Source organism: Empidonax traillii, unplaced genomic scaffold (assembly GCF_003031625.1).
Source record: "Empidonax traillii isolate 1590-97213 ecotype Southwest subspecies unplaced genomic scaffold, ASM303162v1 scaffold811:size284403, whole genome shotgun sequence".
Taxonomy (NCBI): Eukaryota; Metazoa; Chordata; class Aves; order Passeriformes; family Tyrannidae; genus Empidonax; species Empidonax traillii.
Window position 1 is genome coordinate 48,163 of NW_020956004.1, and position 21,369 is coordinate 69,531.

Sequence of the window (21,369 nt, forward strand, 5' to 3'; positions counted from 1 at the left end):
CACCGTCCACTTCTCCGGCCAGTTCACGGGCACGGCCGGCGCCTGCCGCTACGGGCCCTTCGGCGCCCCGCCGCCCAGCCAGCCGCCCTCGGGCCAGGCTCGGATGTTCCCCAACGGGCCCTACCTGCCCAACTGCTTGGAGAGCCAGCAAGCGATCCGCAACCAGGGTAAGGGCCGCGCTGCCGGGCCACGAACGATGTAAACACCAAGCCCAGTCTCCGCTGTAGCCGAGCGGGGTTAGGCGAGCCAGCCTCCCCCTGCCTCCCTTCCCTCCCTATGCGGCAGCCACGTCGCTCCAGGGAGTTTTAGGAGCCCCGATTTGCTCCCTCCCGCCCCTCCTGTGGGGCAGCGGATGGCTCTGCCAGGCGGCTGGAGCCCCCAGGCCCCCTGCCCGGGTTGGAGCAGCCTCTCGCCTTCGCAAAGGTTTGTTCGGGCCGGAGACAGCGCAAGTCCTGGAATGGAGGTGGGGCCGGAGGCTCGAGACAATTCTCTCTACATATCTTGGGGGTGATGGGGTGGGGATGTGTATGGGGTGTACCTTCAAACCTCCCCCTGAATCCGAAAAGCGCTGTCCGCATGTTAGTGTTTTCAAGCCCCTTGTCCAATTGACCTCTGGAGGGCTGAATGCCCCCCTGCCGGAGCGCACAAACAGGGGCGCCTCGTTTCTTGTCAGCATCTCCAGGACCGGCTGCGCTGTAGCTCTCTGCGGTCCCCGGTGTTTGCACCTCCCTGAGAAAACTCCCGCGGGCTGAACGGCCGGGCGACGGGTCACCTGCCTGTGGCACTGGGATCAGCATCTAATCGTTTTTCTTCCAGTGGCTGTTGTATAAATATGTAAAGGGGTGCAAACGCGAGGAAGAAGGGAAGAGGGGACAGCCTGCCGGGAGCTTGCCCCAGACCTTTCGGGTCTCGTTCCCTCTCCTTCAGCTGGCCCCGGAGCCGCGGGATGTCGTGGGTTGCCCCGCACTCCCCGGCCCCGGGCGAGGTGCCGAGGGGGTCTCACCGAGGGGAGTGGGGCAGTGGCGGCCCCGAATCCCGAGGGACAGGGAACAGGCAGAGGGTGCGTGGCTCGGCCGGAGCGGGATGAGTCGCCGGGGTCTCGCCCCTTTTGGCAGCCCTCAGCTCGGGCTTCCTGTGCACCGCGGGGACAGCCGCGTACCCACGGAGAGGGGCTGGGACCGACCATCCCCGATTCGGGCTGTCCCCGCTCGCTGGCGGCAGGGCAAGGGGCAGAGCAGAGGCCGAGGCCGGGCAGACGCGCTCGGTGCTGGCCGCCGAGGCGCTCTGGGGCGACTTTTGCAGGGAGGAGAAGGCGGTGGAGGGAAAGGGGTTGTTCGGCAGGGCGGCCGTGCACGGGCCCCCTGGGCAGTGCCGGGTCGCAGTCCCGATGCCTCCGCTCCGCTGCCCTTGACTCCCCCGTCCCTGCCCCCGGGGTCCACTCGGAGCCGGGATCCGACGCCGGAGACCGCAGAGCCCTGCAGCCGATCCCGGCTTGGCGGCATCCCTGGGGCCGGGGAGAGACTCGACCTCGCCGAGGCCCCGGAGCAGCTCCCTGCCCCGTGGGGTCCCAGGCTCCAGCTGCGGGACGGGAGGGGAGCGACACAGAGCCTGCGGGGACAGGGGCTCTGTCGGGGGATTCCAGAAGACATCTAAAAGGATTTTAGACATCGGAGAGTATTTGTAATCGCTGGGCTGAAATAGCGACGAGAAGGTCGACGGAAGGGTGAGGGAAGTAAATCCAGCCCTGGGTTAGTGAGGGACAAAACAGCTGCGACCCTTCGCCGTCCTGCTTAACCACCCCGAGGAGAAACGGGTGCTCGGCCCGAGGCATCGCCAGCCCCGCACACCCCCGCACCTGTGCGTGCCCGGAGAGCCGGGACGGAGGGGCTGACACCTCCGCACTTCCACGGCCCTCGGCATCGAGGCCCTGCAGGAGCCTGGGGAAGGCTCCGTGGCGGGGAGCAGGGAACGGTGTCCCGGTTCCTTGCCGGGCTCTGCCAGGCCAAGGTGCCTCGGTGCGGAGAGAGGGGGTTCCCCTCGGCTCGGGGCTCTCTCCTCGCACATGTAGCACTGCGGCTTAGCCACAATTATTTTCAGCGGCACGCAGAGAGGGTGCTCCTCCTTCGGCAAGGAGGAATTCGGCAAAGGGTGTTTGCCTTCTCTTTTTTCTTTTTTTTTTTTTTTTTCTTCTTTTTGTGGATGGATAAAATGTTCTTGCTTTGGCTCTCCTCAAGGTTGAACTCTTTTTTTTTTTTTTTTTTTATACGGTTCCTCCAACCGTGGGAAAGACGCTACCTTGGCTCTGTGATGATATTTCTGCCAAGTCTAGGATGGGGTGGGGGGGTTAGGAAACTAAGGCTTTGAAACCTCTGCCCAGTTTTCCTCTTCTCGTTCGCCTTTCATCCAGCTGGGCTCCTCCAACAACTGGATGCCTCCAGCAGGCCCCGTTCTCCAACAGATGTACAACTTTCAATTATTTTCAGCACATTTTAATCAGGACTGGTTCTGATAACGCCCTAATTAAAGAGACCTCGCTATCGGCATCTCGGTTCAGAACTCAACTTTCTTATCACATTCCTGAAGCTTTGGGTCAGGCAACACCGGAAAATGCGGCCAAAACCTCGTTCTGCTCTGAGCTGAGTTTTGAAGGTCACCGAAACTCTGTGGCGGGCCAAAAGTAACGTAGAAAGTGTCAGTGTTTTCTGAAAGTTAAAAAAAGAGGCACAGGGAAATGGGGAAAAGGGAGTTGAAGGCTGAGCCTCCACCCCGAGGGCTGAGGGAGGAGATAACGAGCGAGAAACAGCTGTGGGATGGGGAGCCCGTAAGGTACCGGCCTGTCAACGCTCCTCGCGTCGCCACGACAGGAGCTCTGCTCTTGGGGTCAGGGGGATGTGAGGGACATTTGGCCGGGAACAAGTCAGTCCCACTCCTATCCTAGCCCTGCAGTCTCAGGACCGACTTAAAATCATCGCGAAGGTGAAGGTTTCAAAGTCTTTTGGCTTTTTTTTTTTTTTTTTTTCCCCCCCTCCCCGTTGCTCCCTTCATTTCTCCTGCTCGGCCGCGCAGGTTAATGAAGTCCTGTGATGTCGCTGGATCCAGCCTGTCTGCAGAGAGAATAAAATGGAGAGGCAACATTCAGATGCCTTTGCTGCCTCTGCATTTTATTCTCTCTGAAACCCGCTGTGATCACCGACCGGCGGCGGTGAAGCAGAGACCTGCCCTGAGCCGAGCACCCGGCATCGAAGGAGAACCGAGAGAAGCGCCTGAAAACAGTCCCGAGTGTTCCCTCTCGACTAACAAAATCCCTCTCCAGCCACAAGGCCCATCCAGACGGGTCTGTGGAGGATGGCCGTGCTGGAATAAGCAGGTTAAGGGAGAGGAGTGCGAGGGAGGGAGCGCTCGTAGTCCCTTTGGTTTCTTTTCCCAGCCCGCGTCGGACGTTTTGTTTTGTTGTTTTTTTTGTTTTGGTTTTTGTGTTTTTTTTTTTTTTTAAAGAGTGACTCTCAGAGGAGCTTGGTTCTCGGGGTAAATGCTGATGAGCTGAGAAGCCTCTGAGATAATATTACTTTGTAATTACTTTTTTAGCTGAAGTTGTTTAGCCAGCTCCAAGTCATTAATGAAAGTTGGTGTCCAAGCACCTGATTTACGATTCCGTGTCGGCCCGGGGTCAGCAGAGGTGGTCTCTTTCCATCTGAATCTGCTCGGTGTAGGAAACAAAATAGGCTGTTTATTATTTTGGAGAGCAATTTTCACTGAAAGGAGGAGTTTTATTTTTGCATGTAACATTCCGCCTCTTTATTGCAGACTCCTCAGAAAGCTGCTCTTAAAAAAAAAATAAAGAAAAAAAAAAAAGGCAAGATTAAAGGGTAACTTCTAAATTGGAAACGCCAGATGAGTACACTGAGCAGATGGGAATCTTCCTCTTTAATATGAGCAACAATTAATGAAAACATCCTTTTTTTATTACCGAAGCCGATCTGTTCTCTTTAAACACGAAGGAGACTTCCGACTTTCCGCCCCTCGGAGCGGGCAGCCCGGCTCGGCTCTCCCCGAGGGGGGAAGAGGGGGGGTTCCAGCGCCCGCAGCCTTGCGATGTGCGTGTGCCGAGAGGGGCGGTGGGGGAGCGAACGAAGGGGGCACGGTCTGGCCCTGTCCTGTTCCTCGGCGTGGGCAGCAGCCCCGCGGGTGCGATAATCGCGAAGTATTTGGGAGCCCGTGGCGCTCGGCCGGGCGTGGGCTCCTCTCTCTCGATTCCTGCTCGGAGTGGGGGGGCTTGGCCGGGGGGCGCCTGCTAACCCCGCTGTGGTCTCTCCGGCAGGTTACAGCACCGTGGCGTTTGACGGGACCCCCAGCTATGGCCACACGCCGTCCCACCCCGCCGCTCAGTTTACGAACCACTCCTTCAAACACGAGGACCCCATCAGCCAGCAGCCCTCCCTAGGTAATTTCATCCTCCGCGGGAGCCCGCCTCGAAGGGCTTTGCCGCCTGGCTGGCAATCCGGGGTGGCTCCGGAGTGGCACCGCTGCCCCAGCGCCCTGCAGGCCTGGCACAGATGCCCCGATGCTGGAGGACGGAGCCCTGGAGCCCCCTCGGCAGCGCGGGGCAAGCGGAGGGGCGGGCGGTGGCCGTGGGGGTTGACTCTGTGCCGCTTTCTCCGCAGGGGACCAGCAGTACTCGGTGCCTCCCCCGGTGTACGGCTGTCACACCCCCACCGACAGCTGCACGGGCAGCCAGGCCCTGCTCCTCCGGACCCCCTACAACAGGTACCTTCGCCGGCAGGGGAGCTTTGCCTTCCCTCCTTTCGCGCGGGTTGTTGCCGGGACGCGGCCTCTCTCCCCCGCATGCCGTTCAAACAGCTTATCCTTTATGCAAGGAAACAGATTTATTTTTACCCTTCTCAAAAGAAAAAAAAAAAAAAAAGATTCGCACGTAAAAAACCAAACCGTACCAAACAAAGAAACACCACCCCCCCCAAACCAAACAAGCTAAACCATAAACAAACAGACTAAACCCCAAACAAAACAACCCCCCAAACCCCACAAAACGAAAAAAAGACTCGGCGCCTTCCGCCCCGGGCCCCGACGTGTCCCGGAGATTTCCCGGTCAATTCTCGCCCTCCCGGGCCGGAGTTCACGGGGTACGGCGGCGCTGGCAGAGCATCCCGGGGGAGCCGCTCTCTGGTGGCAGGTGCCGGTCACCTCTGGGAGAAGGGAGCCAGGCTGCCCGTTCTCCTTGGAGCACGCCTGCCCCGTACCCCCCGGCGCGATAGGTTTGGGATTTAGCCGGGACAGCCCAGCTGAGCCCCGGGGTGCAGGGCCCCGCTGCCGGCCTGGGCCCTGCGCCTTCTTCCCGCAGCCCTGGAGCTCTTCCCCGAGGCCGGGAAGGTGAGGGAGCACTGGCTGGTGAGCAGCGGTGATGGGCAGAGCGTGGTACACGGGATTAAAACTCGGCTCCGTCCGAGGGCTTCGTCTAGCGGCCAAGAGCCCTTCCGATGGCTCCCAGAAGTGATGGGAACTGGCCTGCAGGGAGGTTATTTATTGAAATCGGGGCAATAAACCTATCGGATTTCCTTGCTGGGAGAAAGGTGCATCTGGAGCTTTGCTGCAAGCAACAAAATCTCTTTGCCAACAGATGGGCCCGTGGCAAGCGCGGCTTCCCGTTTTGGTTTGGGTTTTTTTTTTTTTTTTTCGGTCTGACATGGGGGCTGGGCGTTGGAGTTTTACAACGTGTTTAGTGAGTAAAAGAAGTTTCCCAAAATTTATTCTTCAACTTTTTGTGAACTTGGAGCCAGTCCCGTATCTTGAAGTTGCTAAGTAACTCTCGCACACAAAACAATGTGCCTCTGAGAAGGAAGCTGCGAGCGGCTTCTCTTGTAGGCCGGTTATATCATCTCTGATTAATCAACACTGGACGTGAGACAACAAAATTCTGTCACTTCCAGAAGCCCCTTCGCTAATGAACGTGAGTTGACGTCAAGGGAAGGAGGGAATGAGGTAATGAAGGAAGGAAAGAAGCCTATCCAGAGAGATTAGCTTGCAGAATAATTGGCGGGGCGAACTCCTGCGCTGAAGTGACAGAGATTGCTCGCCGCGCAGGGAAATCTATAAATATGGTTTGCAGGGAGGCTCGGAGACGGCAGTTCCGAGCTGCCACGGGCAGACCCAGTTCTCCCCAGTCCCACCGGACCCCGGGGCTCTCCATCGCCCCGCTCCTGGAAGCTGCAACACCTGGGAGGTGTGATTCCCGTAGGAGACCGCTGACAGTGTCGAGAGCTCTCTCCCCCATGTGCCTCCAGCGAGGAGACGTCGGGCAGGGGGTGAGCACAGCGGTGTCACCGCTTTAACGCGGCCACCTCCCACCCGGCGCTTGGGGACCCGCACCTGAGGTCAGATTTCCTCCCGACCTCAGGCTTGATCCTGCCCTGCTCCCTGGAAGGTTTACGGTTTGCTCTGAGATGATAAGAATTTAAGCCCTTAAAGCTCACAGGAGCCAATACTGATGTGTGGGGTGTAAGTCAGGCAGAACTTGTAAGTCGAGGGCAGCCCTATCGAGCTCCCGCACTGAGGCCCGCACAGGTGGGCGAGCTCGGTGCGGCCTCCCCTTAATAAAGGAGATTAATAAGTGCCCCCCTAAAAAACATATTCAAAAACGCCTAGGAAAAAAAAAAAACGGTCTTCCTAACACACGTGTTCTTCCTGTGGATGAGTAGTTGCAGTGCAGAAAGGGAGGGGACTCATTTGCCACATCCCCAAAGCCCTGAAAAAGGTTGCTCTGTCCTTATCCATATTTATATTGATTTGGCGAAATTATTGTCGTTTGGTTGTATTGTTGTTTTGTTTTGTTTTGTTTTTTCAAGACCGTATTTGTTCCGCACCTCTTTTGCGAAGGTTTCTTTTCGCAGTTCAGTTTGACACCCCTGCTTTGACAAGTGATTGCTCGGTCGCCGCATTCTGAGCGCCGGGGCCAGCCGTGATGGATGCTCACCCCCGGAGTCGGGGGGAGGTCCGTCCTTCCTTCCTCGGGCTGGCTGGGGACGGCAGGCGCTACCGTTCGCTTTTAGCTGTGGAGAGGGGGGTGATGTGGCGGAGGAGACGGGGTCGGGGGCGGGAGGTGTCGCCTCCCTCTCCCGCGGGATGCGCCGGCCGGTGTTCGCCCTGCGCCGCCTCCTCTCTGGAGGAGGTTTGTGGTCCCTCGCCCACCCCCAGGTGAGGCTTCGGGTCTGCTCCTCCTCGCACAGTCCTGTCAGGGCCACCTCTCCGTCACCCTCGTCGTGTCGAAAACGACCCGAGGGGTGATGCTCCGGCGGGCAGAGTTGAAGTGAGAGAGCACCGCGAGGAGGTGTACAGGGAGCCACCTCCATCCGATGCTCTCTCCCTGCTGCTCGCCATCTCCTCCGCTGGCTGCAAGGGACCGCTCTCGGCTTCCCTGCTCCCCGCGGGAGCCGCGCAGGATCGCGGGTGGGCGTGGGCAGGAGGGTCCCTCCGCCAGCAGAGCTCCCGGCCCGGCTGATGCCCGTCTACAGTGCGGGGGCACTCGGGGAGAGAGCTCGCCATCCCTCCCGGAGCGAGGCAGAGCAGTGGGGAAGGCGGCAGCTTGAAGGAAATGGTTAAAAGATTGTAGTTCTTATACTGGAAGCAAAACTATCTCTGAAATATCTCGCCTCGGCTCTCTGCTCTCTGTTTACAGCGCGGCCCGCTGTGCTGCCAGGGAGCCCTGCGCCTGTGGTTGGTAGCTGGACACGGATGACAAAACCACGCAGATCGCAAGTGTGCGTCTGTGGGTCCATTAAGATGGTGATGTGAACTTTTCTACCTCGCGCTGTTTAATGTAGTAAACATGCTCGATGTTGAAAATTTACTGTGAGTCACACTTGCAAAGACTCTAAAAGTGGAGGAGTCTCGGTTCAGATTATAGCTGTTTCTGTGCAGAGGTCAAGAACTCGGTAATACTGCAGTGCAGGCCAAAACAAACTCTATATGATCTACTACTGGTTTCCTTTTAAGTTCCCTTTTTGCTCAGCGTTGACTTCCTTTTATTCCACTCCAACTTACATTAATCCCCGTTGTAGAAATGTTCCCCCCCTTCCTCTCGTTTCTCTTTAAAAGCATCTCTGTAATGAAAATAAGTTATTTTTAGTGTCTTCTTTGTGGCCGTTAGAAGGGCCAAGGATTCAGATTGGAATCAGCGCAGGCATATCCCTGGAGACCCTGCTTTCCTCCTCATCACTCAAACCTCATCCAGCACCGAGATTTTGAGCGGAGCTGTTAATTCCATGAGATCATTTCAGGGTAGTGTCAATAATAGGCCATGGCGAGGCGTAAATGGCGTTAGGGACACCCTGTTCTCTGTCATGTCAGATGCCAGGTGTTCAATCCGAGTCGGTGGCCCCCGGCCGTTCCTGCCTCCGGGTTTAAGGGGCACGGAGCCCGGCAGTGCCCACCTGCCTCCCCCCCAGGGCCGATTCCCACGACTTAGCCAAAGCTTGGGCAGCTCCGGTTTGTTCGGGATGGAAACCTCGCCGGGCCGTGGCTCAGCACGGAAAAAGGGTTTCTCCCCTTAACCACCGCCAGCAGCAGAGATGGCACAGACCGCCTCTGCAGCCTGTGTTAGGGGAGTGCGGGTGCTCTTCCGCGGGCATCCCTGTCCCGGGGTATTCCCCACCCGGCAGTCGGCAGCGCATCCCGCGGGAATCCGCTCTCGGGGCCTCGAGTTAAACTTCTCTTTCTGTTCCAGCCGAGCAGCTGAAACGCCGGGCCGGGCTGGCGTGGGGTCCGACCCGAGCACCTGCTCCCCCCGCACCCATCCCCCGGCTCCTGCCGCACTGGGAGCTACAAGCGGTGCGAGGAACCGGGGCCGCCCCGTTCCGGTCGCTCCGGTTGCGGTAGAGCGGGGTTTAGCCGAAGGAGCGGAGTTCTGCTCGCCCTGTATCTCCCAGTGCTTCCCACGACGCCCAGCTTTCCCGGGAGCCGCTCCGGGCTCCCCTCGGAGGCTGAAGGCAGGTCGGGCTCTGCACAGCCAGGAGCGAAGCGCGGCCGTACCGCGGGGGGGTCGGGAGGGGGTTTGGCCGGGGGGGCTGCGGTGTCCCCTGGCCATGGGCACTGCGCTGGTTTGTTTTGGACACTGTCACCCGAAGGCGGCATGGAATACAGTGGCTGCGAGCTGTGACAAGATGAATAAGTGTATTGCTTTATTGAAAAAGCAAAGGAGGGGGGGAAAAAAAAAAGTGGATATTGTGGGGGAGGCTCTTATAAATGAACTGTCAAGCGAAAGAAAGTTAAAGGGAAATCTCCTGCTGTAAATGCATCGGGCGGGCACTTCTAATAAAAATCAGGGTCCTGGAGGAATTAATTACAGCAGCATTACAGGAAGAATTCGTGGAATTGCAAAACGTAGTTGGCACAGACCAGCACGGACTGCTATTGCAAATGGGGAAACTGCAGGAGAGTTTAACAATTCCTGAGCTGATATGCAGGACATTGTAGTAGCATAATAGCACTTCAGACATACTAATGAATAATAGTGTCCAGTGATACTGACAAATGATATTATGCATACTTCGAGATTGAAGTCACTTAATTTGTTTTTATATGCAAAAGCTTCCCACTGGAATCTGGCTTTTTTAGGTCGCTTCTACCTGCCACGAAGTAAAAAAGAAAAAAAAAAGAAAAAGAAAAAAAAAAAGAAAAAAGTACCCCCTTCTAACAACAGAACGAGATAAATTCACCGCCTAAGTCAAGCGATTTTAGGTGTGATTAATCAACGGGGAGACTTGCGTTTATTGTGAGCGGCTGTTCCCCGGCATCAATCACATCTCCCGGCTGAAGGGCCGGGGGTTCCCGCCTCGTCCCCCCCGCCGCTCGCCGGGGAGCTGCGCTGCGGGGAGAGCCCAGAGCGGGGGAACCTGCCCCGGGAGGAGCGGCATCTCCTCGGCCCGGTGGAGACCTGCCTGGCCGGGCAGCGCTCCCGGGGCTCCGCGGCCGCGCTGCCCGCGTTGGCCGCTCCGGTGGCGGGGAAGCCGCGGGCTGGGGCTGCTCCTCCTGCTGCCGCCGGGCTGCCTTCGGTGTGTACCGGCGGGGAAGGAGCCTGTTCCAGCGGCGAGCTTCGTTTATCGCTCAGCCACTCCATTTTTCTCCCTCTTGTCAAGCCCCTCTATGTAGTAACATCCATCATGAGTCACGATAGCTGTTTCGCTCCATTACCCACGTGGTCCCTCGCACTCCTGGTTAAAACAGTTAACAGATTTGCCTTTTTAAAACAAATAATCCGCTGCGTTAGTCCGCCCGGCTGCCTACATTCGTTTCACTCATTTCAATGTGTCAATATCGGAAATTATTCTTCTGTAAGGAAAAAATGTTATGTCTCTATTTCCAGCTGTTTAAAAATCGTCAGGCTTGCAGATTCAAAGGGACTTTTCGATCCACAGCCTTTATTTTCTTTTATTGCCTTTTATTTTATTTTTTTTAAATTCCTAATACCTAGATAAAGGGATTATATAAAATAAATTCACTTTCTACTGTTAGATAATTATATTTAAAACTAATAACAAAGAAATTGTTGATATCTCGATGTATTGTTTTTTATTTCATATCTGTAACTTTGGTTCTAATTCTACATGTTTTCACAACAGCGACAATTTGTACCAAATGACCTCGCAGCTTGAATGCATGACATGGAATCAAATGAACTTGGGATCCACACTGAAGGGGTAAGGAGCTTTTGTTCTCTTCTAACCTGTTGGTCTGGCGTAGCTGTGTTATTGAGCTAACTTTATTTTGTATTTTACGACTTGAATCCTATCACTTGCACGAAAAGAATACCGTCCGGCCCTGAGAGTGGCTCATTTGCCGGGATTTTGGTAATCCCTGCAATGGGCTGGGCTGAGGGCTGGGGTTGCCGCTCCCATGCTAGCCCAGCCCCGGGTGTTTCCCAGGCGAAGCGCCGCAGCCTCCCCGTCCCGCCGGGGCCGGGCTGGGGTGCCCGGGCAGGGATGGGCTGTGCCCGTTCCCGCTCCCTGGACCCGTCCCAGAGGAGCAGCCGCGGCCCCTTCGCGCTCTCCTCCTTGAGCTGTCGCCCCCTTCCTACCATCCCTCTTCCCTTTCCCTGCCTTCGCCGGGCCCTGCGTCCTGTGTCCCGGCCCGGCCGCCTCCCGGCTTCCTTCCTCCCGGCCATTGTCGCCCTCCCACCTGCCGGGAAGAGGCTCCGGCCCGCCTCCCCCGCGGGGCTTCCTGCGGCTGGGCGGGCAGGAAGGCTCCGAGGCGCCGCGGGGCCCCGCCGGGGTGGCGGCCCATGGGCGAGGGGGTCAGGCTGCGGTGCCTCCATCAGCCCTGCCGGGATCAGGGATCCTCCATGCGTGGGGCGGGACCGAGACCACGCGAGGCTGAGGCACAACCGCGTCCTCGCCATCGTTTGGTCTGCGATGGCCACCCTGGGTGAAAGAGCCACCTTTCCATCCTAGCCAAGAGAGAGCCACAGAGTGTAGAATTCACTGCTCTGAGTAGATAATTGGCTGTGAAAACTCCCCCACACACCGAAGGCAGGTATCGCCACCTTTGGGATGTTCTCGGCGCCTGAGCTTGTGGTGCCCCAAGTGAACAACGAGAGAGGCCAAGGAAAACCTTGCGTAGATTTGAGCTTTCATGCGCTCGACCATAAATGTGAACATTCTAGTTCAAGGTGGGCTTTGTGTACGGTGCTGTCGTGTGATGAAGGAAAAAAATGTTACGGATCTGCTTCTAGCTCATTCACAAACGGTGCTTTGAAGGTTACAGGGAGAAGATAGTAACATAGTAAACTATCTGTGTTGAAGGGAAGGAGAGAATTGAGCCTGGAGATGTCTGTCAAGGAGCTCTCTTATGGTTAGAGAAGATCCCAAAATCCTACAGTTGTGTACAGTTCACTGTCTTTGCTGCTGATCCCCTCTTTTAAAGGTTATTTCCTACTTTTTTTTTCCCCCCATAAGTGTTTTTGATTTCCTCTTTAAACTGTACCCTTTAAAGATCAGTCATTTCAGTATTAGACACTGTTTTGTCTCTTCTGAAGAAAATATCCTGCAAAATGGAGAAACACATCAACCTTGACCGAGGTCCAAGTTATTAAAGCAAGGAAGAGGTTATTCTTTGGGGAACTCAGTGAAAAAAAAAAAGTCACAATAGAAATATTAAAGGAGTACTGAACAAAATAAATGGCTTCTTACTTGTCCAGGAGTCAGACTGTTAGCAGTGTAAAGTATGTGACCTAGGATGCATGAAAAGGGGGGGGAAAAAAAATCAAGATGAATGATCTATGGTAAAACAAAGCTGAAAGTTTTGGTATAGGCCAAGATTGTAGAATCTGTGGAAAATCAGTGCTAGACATAGCCTCATCACTGGTAATACGAGCCAAAATAGTTATCTGTCTTTTCTGGCTGAGAGTTACAATACACAGTACCTCCAATCTCAGTTGCCATGAACATAAGGTATTCTTCCCCAGATTTACATCTTTAAAATATATGAACTGTTCATAAGTGATTCCCAGGCGTTTAGTATTTCAGATGCTTTTCTCAATCTTGTAGTTGTAATTTAAGAATTTTGGAATCAATCTTTCCGTTGAAATATAGAGCTTCTAGATTCTGTCCAACGATGACAGTCCCTGTTTAGCTCCTCGCCTTCAGTTCTCCCCAGCAGCTCTTCCTGGCTTCAGTAAGGCTTTTGCACATTATAAGAAGGAAGAACACACTGCCAGTAAGTTCTGCAAACAGTTAGAGAACTCTGCAATGATATAAAACTTACGGGTCATACACTTTATACTTGACAGCAGCCCAGGTCAGTAGCTTGGTTTCTGGGTTCATGTTCAGCACAAGTTTAACGCAGTGAAATGAAGCTGTTGCCTGCTGCATTTCAGGTACCTTAGTTAGCAGTTTCTATGCTGAATTTACCCAGCAGTTTATCTGAGAGCATTCTGGGTTTAGATCTTTACATTCTTGCCAATATTTAAGTGATGAGCTCCAGAATCTCCTCACCCCAGATCGAAAGTTTGAAATTGGGAGAGAAGTACTGCCAGGTGTCCACAACTGTGTCCTTTTGGATCGTTGTGAAAATCATTCTTGTTGAGTTGCAAGCTTAGGAACAGCCCTCTTTGTGTGTTGTCAGAAGCAAGAGCCTGGCACCTAAACTACTGAATGATTTTATCTGCTCAGAGCCTTCTTCAGCTTATGTCTTTAAGGCTATAGAAGTCTGCTTTTCCCAAATGGTTTTTCCTCCATGGAAATTTATTTTAATATTGGATATTGGAACAGACAGCAAGAAGTTCCTTTGTCTCAGTGGAGCTTGGTCTTTGAGTGCTTTCGGTAGCTGTGAGCCTTAGGAATCTGTGGAAGGCGTGGCCTAAGGCAAGCAGAGGTGGGAGTAAAAGGCATGGAATAGAGTCCCTGACCAGCCATTGCTAAGTGGAGAAGAGATACATCTGAGGTGAAGTGAGATGTTGTCTTCTGGCAGAGTAGAGCAACGTGACAAGACTGGCAGGGGAAGGGGAAAGAGGTGTAAATGGGCAAGCACATGGAAAAGGCTGCAGCCATGAGTTTTAGATGTTTCTACTTGCTGGCAAACCAAAGGGATGCCTGATGGCCCAAGATGAGCTTCTCTCTGCAAGGAGCTGTCCCTGGGGAAGAAGACAACCCACTACTTCTGCTAAAGAGTCCAAGTGACCTGAATCTGCGTTTTAGATTTTCATTTAGGTTCTGAATGCCAACCCAATGGAGCTCTGATTGAGCTCAGGTCGCTCTTATAACTCATGTGAGGGAAGAACAGTGCCTTGTGAACTAATGTGTTGATTGTGTTGCTTGTTTGTCCAGGGACCTCTCTGTCACCTCCTGAACTTCGGGTAGACAAGAGGGAGGGTGGGCTTGTTGTGTGCGAGCTGGCAGCTTCAAGAACCTGAAGGGAAAGCTTCATTGCTAAGGCAATAAACACCCCTGGAAAACTGGATTTTATCTCCTCAGACTGTTTGCTGATGATTTGTTCCTAATTTTGCGGTATTTTGTTTGGAGCAGCTGAGATTAGATTTGTACTGTTGCAGGAAAGTCAGTGGGTCCTTTGCTTATTACCCTGAGAACTCCGGTCCCAAACATCTCAAAATGCATGTCCCACATTTTCAACTTGTTTCTGCCCTTAATATTTTTATAGTTTTTGTTTGTTTGTTTGTTTGTTTTTGTTTGTTTAATACAATATGAAAAACACTGCTTCCTTGCATAGGAGCTGTAAGGGTGGACCTCATGACTATAAACCCCCCCTTGATATTTCAACGAGTTATAAAAGTGACATGAAAATAACTGATAACTAGCAGGAAATTATATGGCATGGTAGACAAGAAGTGTAGCTACATTCCCAACAGCAATACTTGACAAAATTGTCTCCTCAACTGCTTGAGCAAAAAGCTTTGATCCATATTTCCCACAGTCATCTGAAACCGAGTGTATAACCAGACAAAATGTTGGGTTTCCCCTTTTGGTTTTGGCTGGGTGTTAAGTATTCATCATGTTCCGTGGAAATTGCTATTTACTTCTGTTTTCTCATGCTCACTGGAAGGCGTATTAGGTATGATCTCTGTAGAACACTTTTAAAACTGCATCTAAAACAAGGCAGTGAAAACTTGTTTTGTTTAGGAGTGAATTGCAAAGGTTTTTCTGTTTAGCTTTGGTGGTGTTATTAGTAACATTTTGAGGTGCAAAACTTCCTACTTGGGTTCAGTTTTGCAGTCAAGATGAACTGGAAATGGCCAATAACCTACTGTCTCTAATACTGAATTGATCCTTTCCCACTGATAGCTGAGGGTCTCATTTTGAAGGGAATTGTTGGGTGAAATCCTGATTCCACTCAGGTCAGTGGTAAAAATACCCAAACCAAAGAAAGACTATTGAAATCAGAAATACGAAGGTCCCCTGAAAATCCAGAGCCTTCCTTTCATCAGCCAGCTGGTCCTCTCACTGAAGATGGCAGAAGGGCTCTAATCTGTGAAATCATGTTTTTTAATATTCCTTTGCCTTGGAAAGTACAGATAAAAATGCAGCTCCACCCTCTGTAATAGTATTAGACAAAAACCAGGCAGAAACAGGCTCTTCTATATAACTAATCAGAATCTTTTTGCTGTCTCCATATGTATTTTTCCCAGGGTGCTAGGATGGTAAATATTTTAGCAGAGGGAATTAACTCTACTTCTCTTCCTTTATGTTCTGTTATCAACGGGACTAGCCCACACCCTCACTTTGCCTCATTTTTGGCTCTGTTTCTAAACCCTAAAATTCCTGTTCCTGCATTGAAACACAATTAAATTGAGGCTTAATGTGGTGCCTGTTTTATGTAATCTTGCTTTCTAGCTTTTTTTTATTCGTCCAAGTCTGAATCCCATGAATCAATGTGTATTCACATTTCATCTGAAATTTTCTAACTCTCCTCAGTGTGCCCTAAAGCTTCCCTTTTTTGGTTTATGAAATAATAATAAAAAGCTTAATTCTTCAGATTAAGTTGTAACTGCTTTATACATTAGACAGGCAATTTCAGTCTAACAAAGTAAAAATGGTGTGAGAGAGAAATTGCAGCTTGATTATTTTTTAAAATATTCAGATTAGAATGTCATCTTTTATGAGGTTTTTTTTTTATAACCACTTAGATTGATACAACTCTCTAAAGCTGCTCTGTTTTTCGTCACACATTCTCATCTGTAAAACCTTCATTTTTATTAATCTTTGTACAATCTGTACGGCTTTGAGATTAATCATTTTAAAAGAGCTACTCTCCGAGTGTTAAGGATTTGCTGGGCTAATGGTAAATGCAAGCCCTTTAAATACTCTACAGCTCAGAGCCTTTCCTTAGCATTCCGTGTTGTGCAAGTCTCAGCCTTTGTTTCCCAGCTATCCAGAATTACATTTTATGGCTCTGTTTCCAGGTCTGTTTCTGGCTGTCCAGATCCAGAGGATAAAATATACCCAGTCCTTTTTTCACCAACTAACCCGAACTCGAAATATTTATAGTCCACTTCTGCCTTTGTATTGAAGTCAAAGGGAGTTGTGTATTTACAAGTAAAGGCAGAACTGGACTGTGAGGCCTTACTGGGAATATTTTTTTTTTTTTTTTTTTTCAATTGCTCCCTGATCACCCCCCTGGCTTTAGCTGGTTTCTGCTGGGAGCTGCTGAGCCCTCGGAGCAGGGTGAGGCTCAGTGCAGGAGCCTTGGCTGTGCTCTCTGAGTGCACTTGCAGCGGGGCAGCGAGTGGCTCCACTGGCAGCTCTCCAGGCTGCTGTGGTGTTGTCTGAGCAGCCCGTCCTGCTGAGAGAGAACATGTGCTTTGGTGGAGATCTAGGCTGTCATCTGGTCCTGGGAGTCTATCAGGATGATTTTTCATTGTTATATGTATGGATTTGGTGCCCCGAGCATTTCAGGCGTTGTCTCTTTGCCTGGTTAAACACAGAGTGCCAGACCAGAAAAGATGACAGTTTAGAAATGTCCTGCCCTCTGGAGATTTCCATCTAGTTAATGTACTGAAGATATGAATCCACCAGTTACTTGTATTGCTCACGTTTGTGGCGCTGCGTCTGCTCATTATCTCTCGTGTGCAATAAAGCGGCTGTTTGAGTTTAATAATGTATTCAGATTTATATCGGCTCTTCTACCACTGCTTTTATTATGGCATATAAATTCCAGCCACATGAAACAAGCCAACTGTGCCAACTGTGGTGCACGTTTTGTGGCATATGTCATGGATGCACAGAGTGAAGAATCTGGGAGAGAAAGAATTGCCTTTCACAAGGAGTTTGCAATCGATGCAGAGTGAAGGCTGAAGTTCGAGGGAGCAGCGTTGTAGGGATGGTTTGTGGAAAAATCCTCCTCCAGTGTTCCAGTTTCCCACTGACTGGAAGGAATAGCCACCTGTTAATTTCTATCTCCCCCAAGGTCAGGTTATTCCATAGTGCTTCATAATGAATAAATAGTATTTTAACCAAGAAATCTCTCGTGATCCATTTTGCTGTCATCAGCCATATGGCCACGCTGAGTACCAGCCAAAGCTGATGGAAATGTGCCCAATATTAAGTGGGAATTAGGGCTTTTGATTATTAAAGTGTCTTTCCTAGGGAGCTGGTTAAGGACTTTGTATATTATGAGTCTAGAGGCTCAGAAAACAGGTTTTAATCTTCACAGCTTTGCAGTTGTATGGACAGTTTTAGTGAAGTATAACTAGGAATAACGTGAGGAAATGTGTAAGAGGCTGAATGTTCAAGAAGGCCACCTGTCTGTGCAATAAAAATTGAGATAGAGATCATCTGGAGGATACCTCTCATTCATAGAGCCATTCCTTAGGGCACAGGCAGGGTCGTTGTTCTGTTTCTTATTCCTGGGAGGAATTATTTCAGAACTGACTGCTCTTTACAAGGAAGGTTATCACTGAAAGATGAAAACCATGAGAATTTGGAGGGAAAGTGGGGCTGTGTTTTATGGTGTGAGCTTTTACTGCATATTCCTGCTCCTTCCTCTAAAGTTTCTGTCCTGGGAATTTTTCTTATCTGACTTTGTGTCTGTTGTTTATTGTGGTGTTTAAGGTTGTTAGGACAGGTGTGAATGGGAGGTTTCATGGTTACTCAGGGTGACCAACGCTGCAGTTCATATTTACCCTTGATTGCAATAGGTCAGCAATAGCTTCTGCTGCATCCTTATTGATGCTGGTTCTCCTTTCATTTCTGTTTTAAAATGCACTGTGTAATTTTTGATCAACATGTGTATCACCATAGGGTGGGTGTTTTCAACACCCTTCCTCCTCCCCTTTTTCTTTTTAAAATGTACAGACTGGCTGCCTTTAAATAGAGAGGACAAATTGATGCTGGTGTGGGGAACCTGAACTGATCAAATGGTGACAGCAAATGGTAATTTGTGACTTGTATTGGGGTGCAAAAGGCCCTAGGGAGAGAGGAGATCCTATTTATTTGGACATGGTGCATATCTACAGAAGAGTTTAATCCGTTTAAATCAGATAATGGCATCTTCTTTCTCTATTATTACAGACATTGCTACAGATCAGAGATGCTCTCTTGCCACCCCTCTATAACTTCTTTCATTATGGTTACCTGTTTACTGCTTAAAATTGAGATAAACAGAGCATAGCCTCCCAAAAGGTGTAGGCTTTGCTTTGAACAGTCAGGTGGAGCCAGGATTTGCTGCTCCTTTCCTCTTTACCAGGGCTCACAGACCCTTTAGACGTGTCCCATGTTCCAGTTCCACTGCCTGTTCTGCAAATCACTTAAGAGGTTTAAAAAATTCCTTGTAATTCTACTCTGCACGTGAACTTTGAGTGAAGAGAAAGGAAGGAACCAGTGAAATGAGAGTCTGGGCCTCAGGGACCCCTTCAAATTGCTATTGCAAGCATTTGGCACAGACTGGGATAACATCCTACATATCCATCTTCGTCCCTAGATGGGTGCCCTTGGGCTTTGTTCTGCACTTTCCAATTTCTGGTGCTGTGTAAGACATGTACACTTACCACTGCCAATCTATATTTCTGCATGTGATAACGTACACATTAATGTAACATACTCATTCAGAAATGAAAAACCTGAACGCATTCACAGAATTTGGACATTAAGAAGGCTGCAAACAGGAAACACAGCGATGTCCCAACGTTCTGGACAGGAGAACACAGGATTTTGAAGAACATAATTAGACAAAACGTATGGCTGTGACACGCACAAAACGCAGCAAAAGTTGCAGATTTTTAAAATCAATGTGTTGCATGGGGAATCTTGAAAATTTATACTTAGTAGGGACAGGCTGATTTTTATTTTTTTTTTTAAATAAAGGGTTAATTTGTAGTGCATCCTGCAAGCTGATTTGTGGGATAAATAGTTTAGACACTGATTTGTAATCTCTGTTTATGAGTACATGACTGCTATTCTTATAAATGTCATCACTTTCTTGGTAGTATCTGGTAATATCTGAGTCATGAGGTGCTGACAAAAATCCACTGCACTTAATGTGAAACTTGAGGCATTTTGCTCATTCCAAAAGATATTTGCAATAGCCAGCCCCACATTTAACTGATAAATAATGTGTACATGTGCACATGACACTGTTATGGTGCTATGTGAATTTTTCCCTCTTACCTAAAATCTTTGTGGCAATACATCAGAGTTCAAATCATGACAATTTTTTTTTTAAATTTATTTTCCTTTTTTTTTTTTTTTTCCTGAACTATCTTGGTGGATACTAATAGATGTATGTACAGAGTAAGTGCATTGTGTGCCAGTGGGAACAGATCCATCTGAAGGCAGAGCAGGTTTCCTTTGGTGAATTTAATTTGAACTTGGATATTATGGCCATAAAAGTGAACTCTGCATTTGTTATCACTGACGTAAGAAATGAAACCTCTCACCTGGAGCTGAGTACTGAAAAATATTGAATTTAATTTCTCCATTATTCCCCTCTTTATTTGCAGCCATACAGCAGGATATGAAAATGAGAACCACAGTGCTCCCATGTTATACAGCTGTGGGGCCCAGTACAGAATACACACCCATGGAGTTTTTAGAGGCATACAAGTGAGTACAATGGGGCATTCTCCTTTGGAGAACAGTAAAACTGCTGCCTGTTTATAGCGTTAATTTAGTGTTTCACTGGTATTTACAAATCCATCCTTGATTCGTGGTTTCCCTGTGTTACCAAGAAATGCTTTCTGTAAGTGTCCTGGCTTCACTGCAGCCATTGAACTACAACTTAAGATTTCTTTCTGACCCAGTAAATTTAAAATCACTTATTTCTTCTTCTGAAGTTCGTTCTGCAAGGCAATATTCCTTCCGTGCTTCTCAGGATGGTCCCAAACACACGATCCCGTTTCCAGCTTCTGGCTCCAATCACTGTGGCCATGTGGAGCCTCTGTGGTTGCAATGGACTGTGTTTGATAACTATATACGTGTATGAAAGTGTGAGATGACGTTTGGCTTTTATGTGTTTCTGAAACCTTGCAAATTTAAACGTATTCCCTTAAAACAAAAATAGAATATGTGACTTGTGTCCTAATGGCTAAGTAAGGAGTGAATATTTGGAAGGAACTTGCCATTCAGGGGGGTTAATTTCCTCCTTCCCGAGACAGCCATATCATTAATAAATACCACTGTAAAAGATATTCCTTCTTAAAACCGATGGCAAAGTGGTTACAGAATATCAGTCTCTTCTTGCTTTGTGTTGTCAACGTACATCAGTGTTTTTAGATAGCATCTTTTCTCCTTTTCCTTTTCTGTATAGTTTAGCAAGTCATAATTCCGTGTCAAGCGCTCAGAAACAGGTTCCCGAGCCAGCTTTTTGTTGAGTGAATAAAAGCAAGTGGTTGACATTGTTTAAGGAAGTTAATTGTCCCAGAAGGAGGAGATCATCTTTGATGGAACATTGTGACAGTGGCCAAAATGCATTAAGGCTGGACTGTTCATCAGCTCCACCTAGGCAGTTGTTTTTGTTTTGTTTTTAATCAGGTCGTGTTAATCCAAGATGTTATTTTCCTTGCCCTTTAACTTCATACGAGTATTTGATATAAAGAGGATAATAATACTCTGCCTCTATCTCTTAGAGTGGTATAAGCTTAAAACTATTTTCTATACCAGTAAGAGTTCTGCCAGGATTGCTTGGCTGTACAGGAGGTCACGGTGTGAGCCATTACACATAAAATATTGGTGAGAGAATTCACTAAGTAGAATTCACTGTATTTCACCTTCTAATGACCGTGACACTCTGCAGAGAACAGATTAAGGTATGATAAGGTTGCAGATCGTTAATGTAGGATCAAATAAAACTGCCTGTTTACAGCACGATCTCTTTTTAAGTATCTCTTTGTCCTGGCGAAGTGGCTCTGACTGTTTGTCTCTGAACATGCTAAGTGAGAGCTGGAAAGCACTGCAGGTTGCATCAGCAGGTCTCTGTCGCTGCAGGACGTCCGGAGGGTGCCAGGAGTCGCTCCGACCATCGTCCGATCGGCGAGCGAGACGAACGAGAAGCGTCCCTTCATGTGTGCCTACCCTGGGTGCAACAAGAGATACTTCAAGCTGTCCCACCTGCAGATGCACAGCAGAAAGCACACTGGTGGGTGCAGATCGCGGTGCAGCACTGCACAGCAAAGTGGGTGGGAGGTGGGTGGGTGTTGGAAATAGCGTTGGGGGGGCAAGAAATGAACTGCCAGCTCAGGGACCACGACAGTCTGTCAGAGGAGTGCCCAAGTCCTCTGTCACCTGGGCAATCCCTCTTTTGGAGGCAGAAGACCCTCTGAATCCAGTGAAGAAAAACACAGAGCGCCACTGACAGCAAGTAGATCGCCTCCCTCCCTCCCTCCTTTACTGCTACAGGGCATCATTCAGGGCTACGACT

The 21,369-nt window shown here is 50.0% G+C and overlaps 1 protein-coding gene across 6 annotated transcripts in view; it reads left to right on the forward strand.

The window, feature by feature from the left end:
• WT1 (Wilms tumor 1) overlaps positions 1-21,369 on the forward strand; it is a 34,880-nt gene that overhangs the window by 2,390 nt on the left and 11,121 nt on the right. For 3 of the 6 annotated variants that reach the window (XM_027901761.1, XM_027901763.1, XM_027901765.1), the window contains exons 2-6: positions 4,319-4,441; positions 4,662-4,764; positions 10,629-10,706; positions 19,454-19,556; positions 20,937-21,087. In XM_027901761.1, the coding sequence (XP_027757562.1) occupies positions 10,645-10,706; positions 19,454-19,556; positions 20,937-21,087 (316 nt within the window). In that variant the 5' untranslated portion in view covers positions 4,319-4,441; positions 4,662-4,764; positions 10,629-10,644. Of the gene's footprint in view, positions 1-25; positions 168-2,683; positions 2,977-4,318; positions 4,442-4,661; positions 4,765-10,628; positions 10,707-19,453; positions 19,557-20,936; positions 21,088-21,369 lie in introns of those variants that run through there. The other 3 variants (XM_027901759.1, XM_027901760.1, XM_027901762.1) reach the window with 2 other exon arrangements.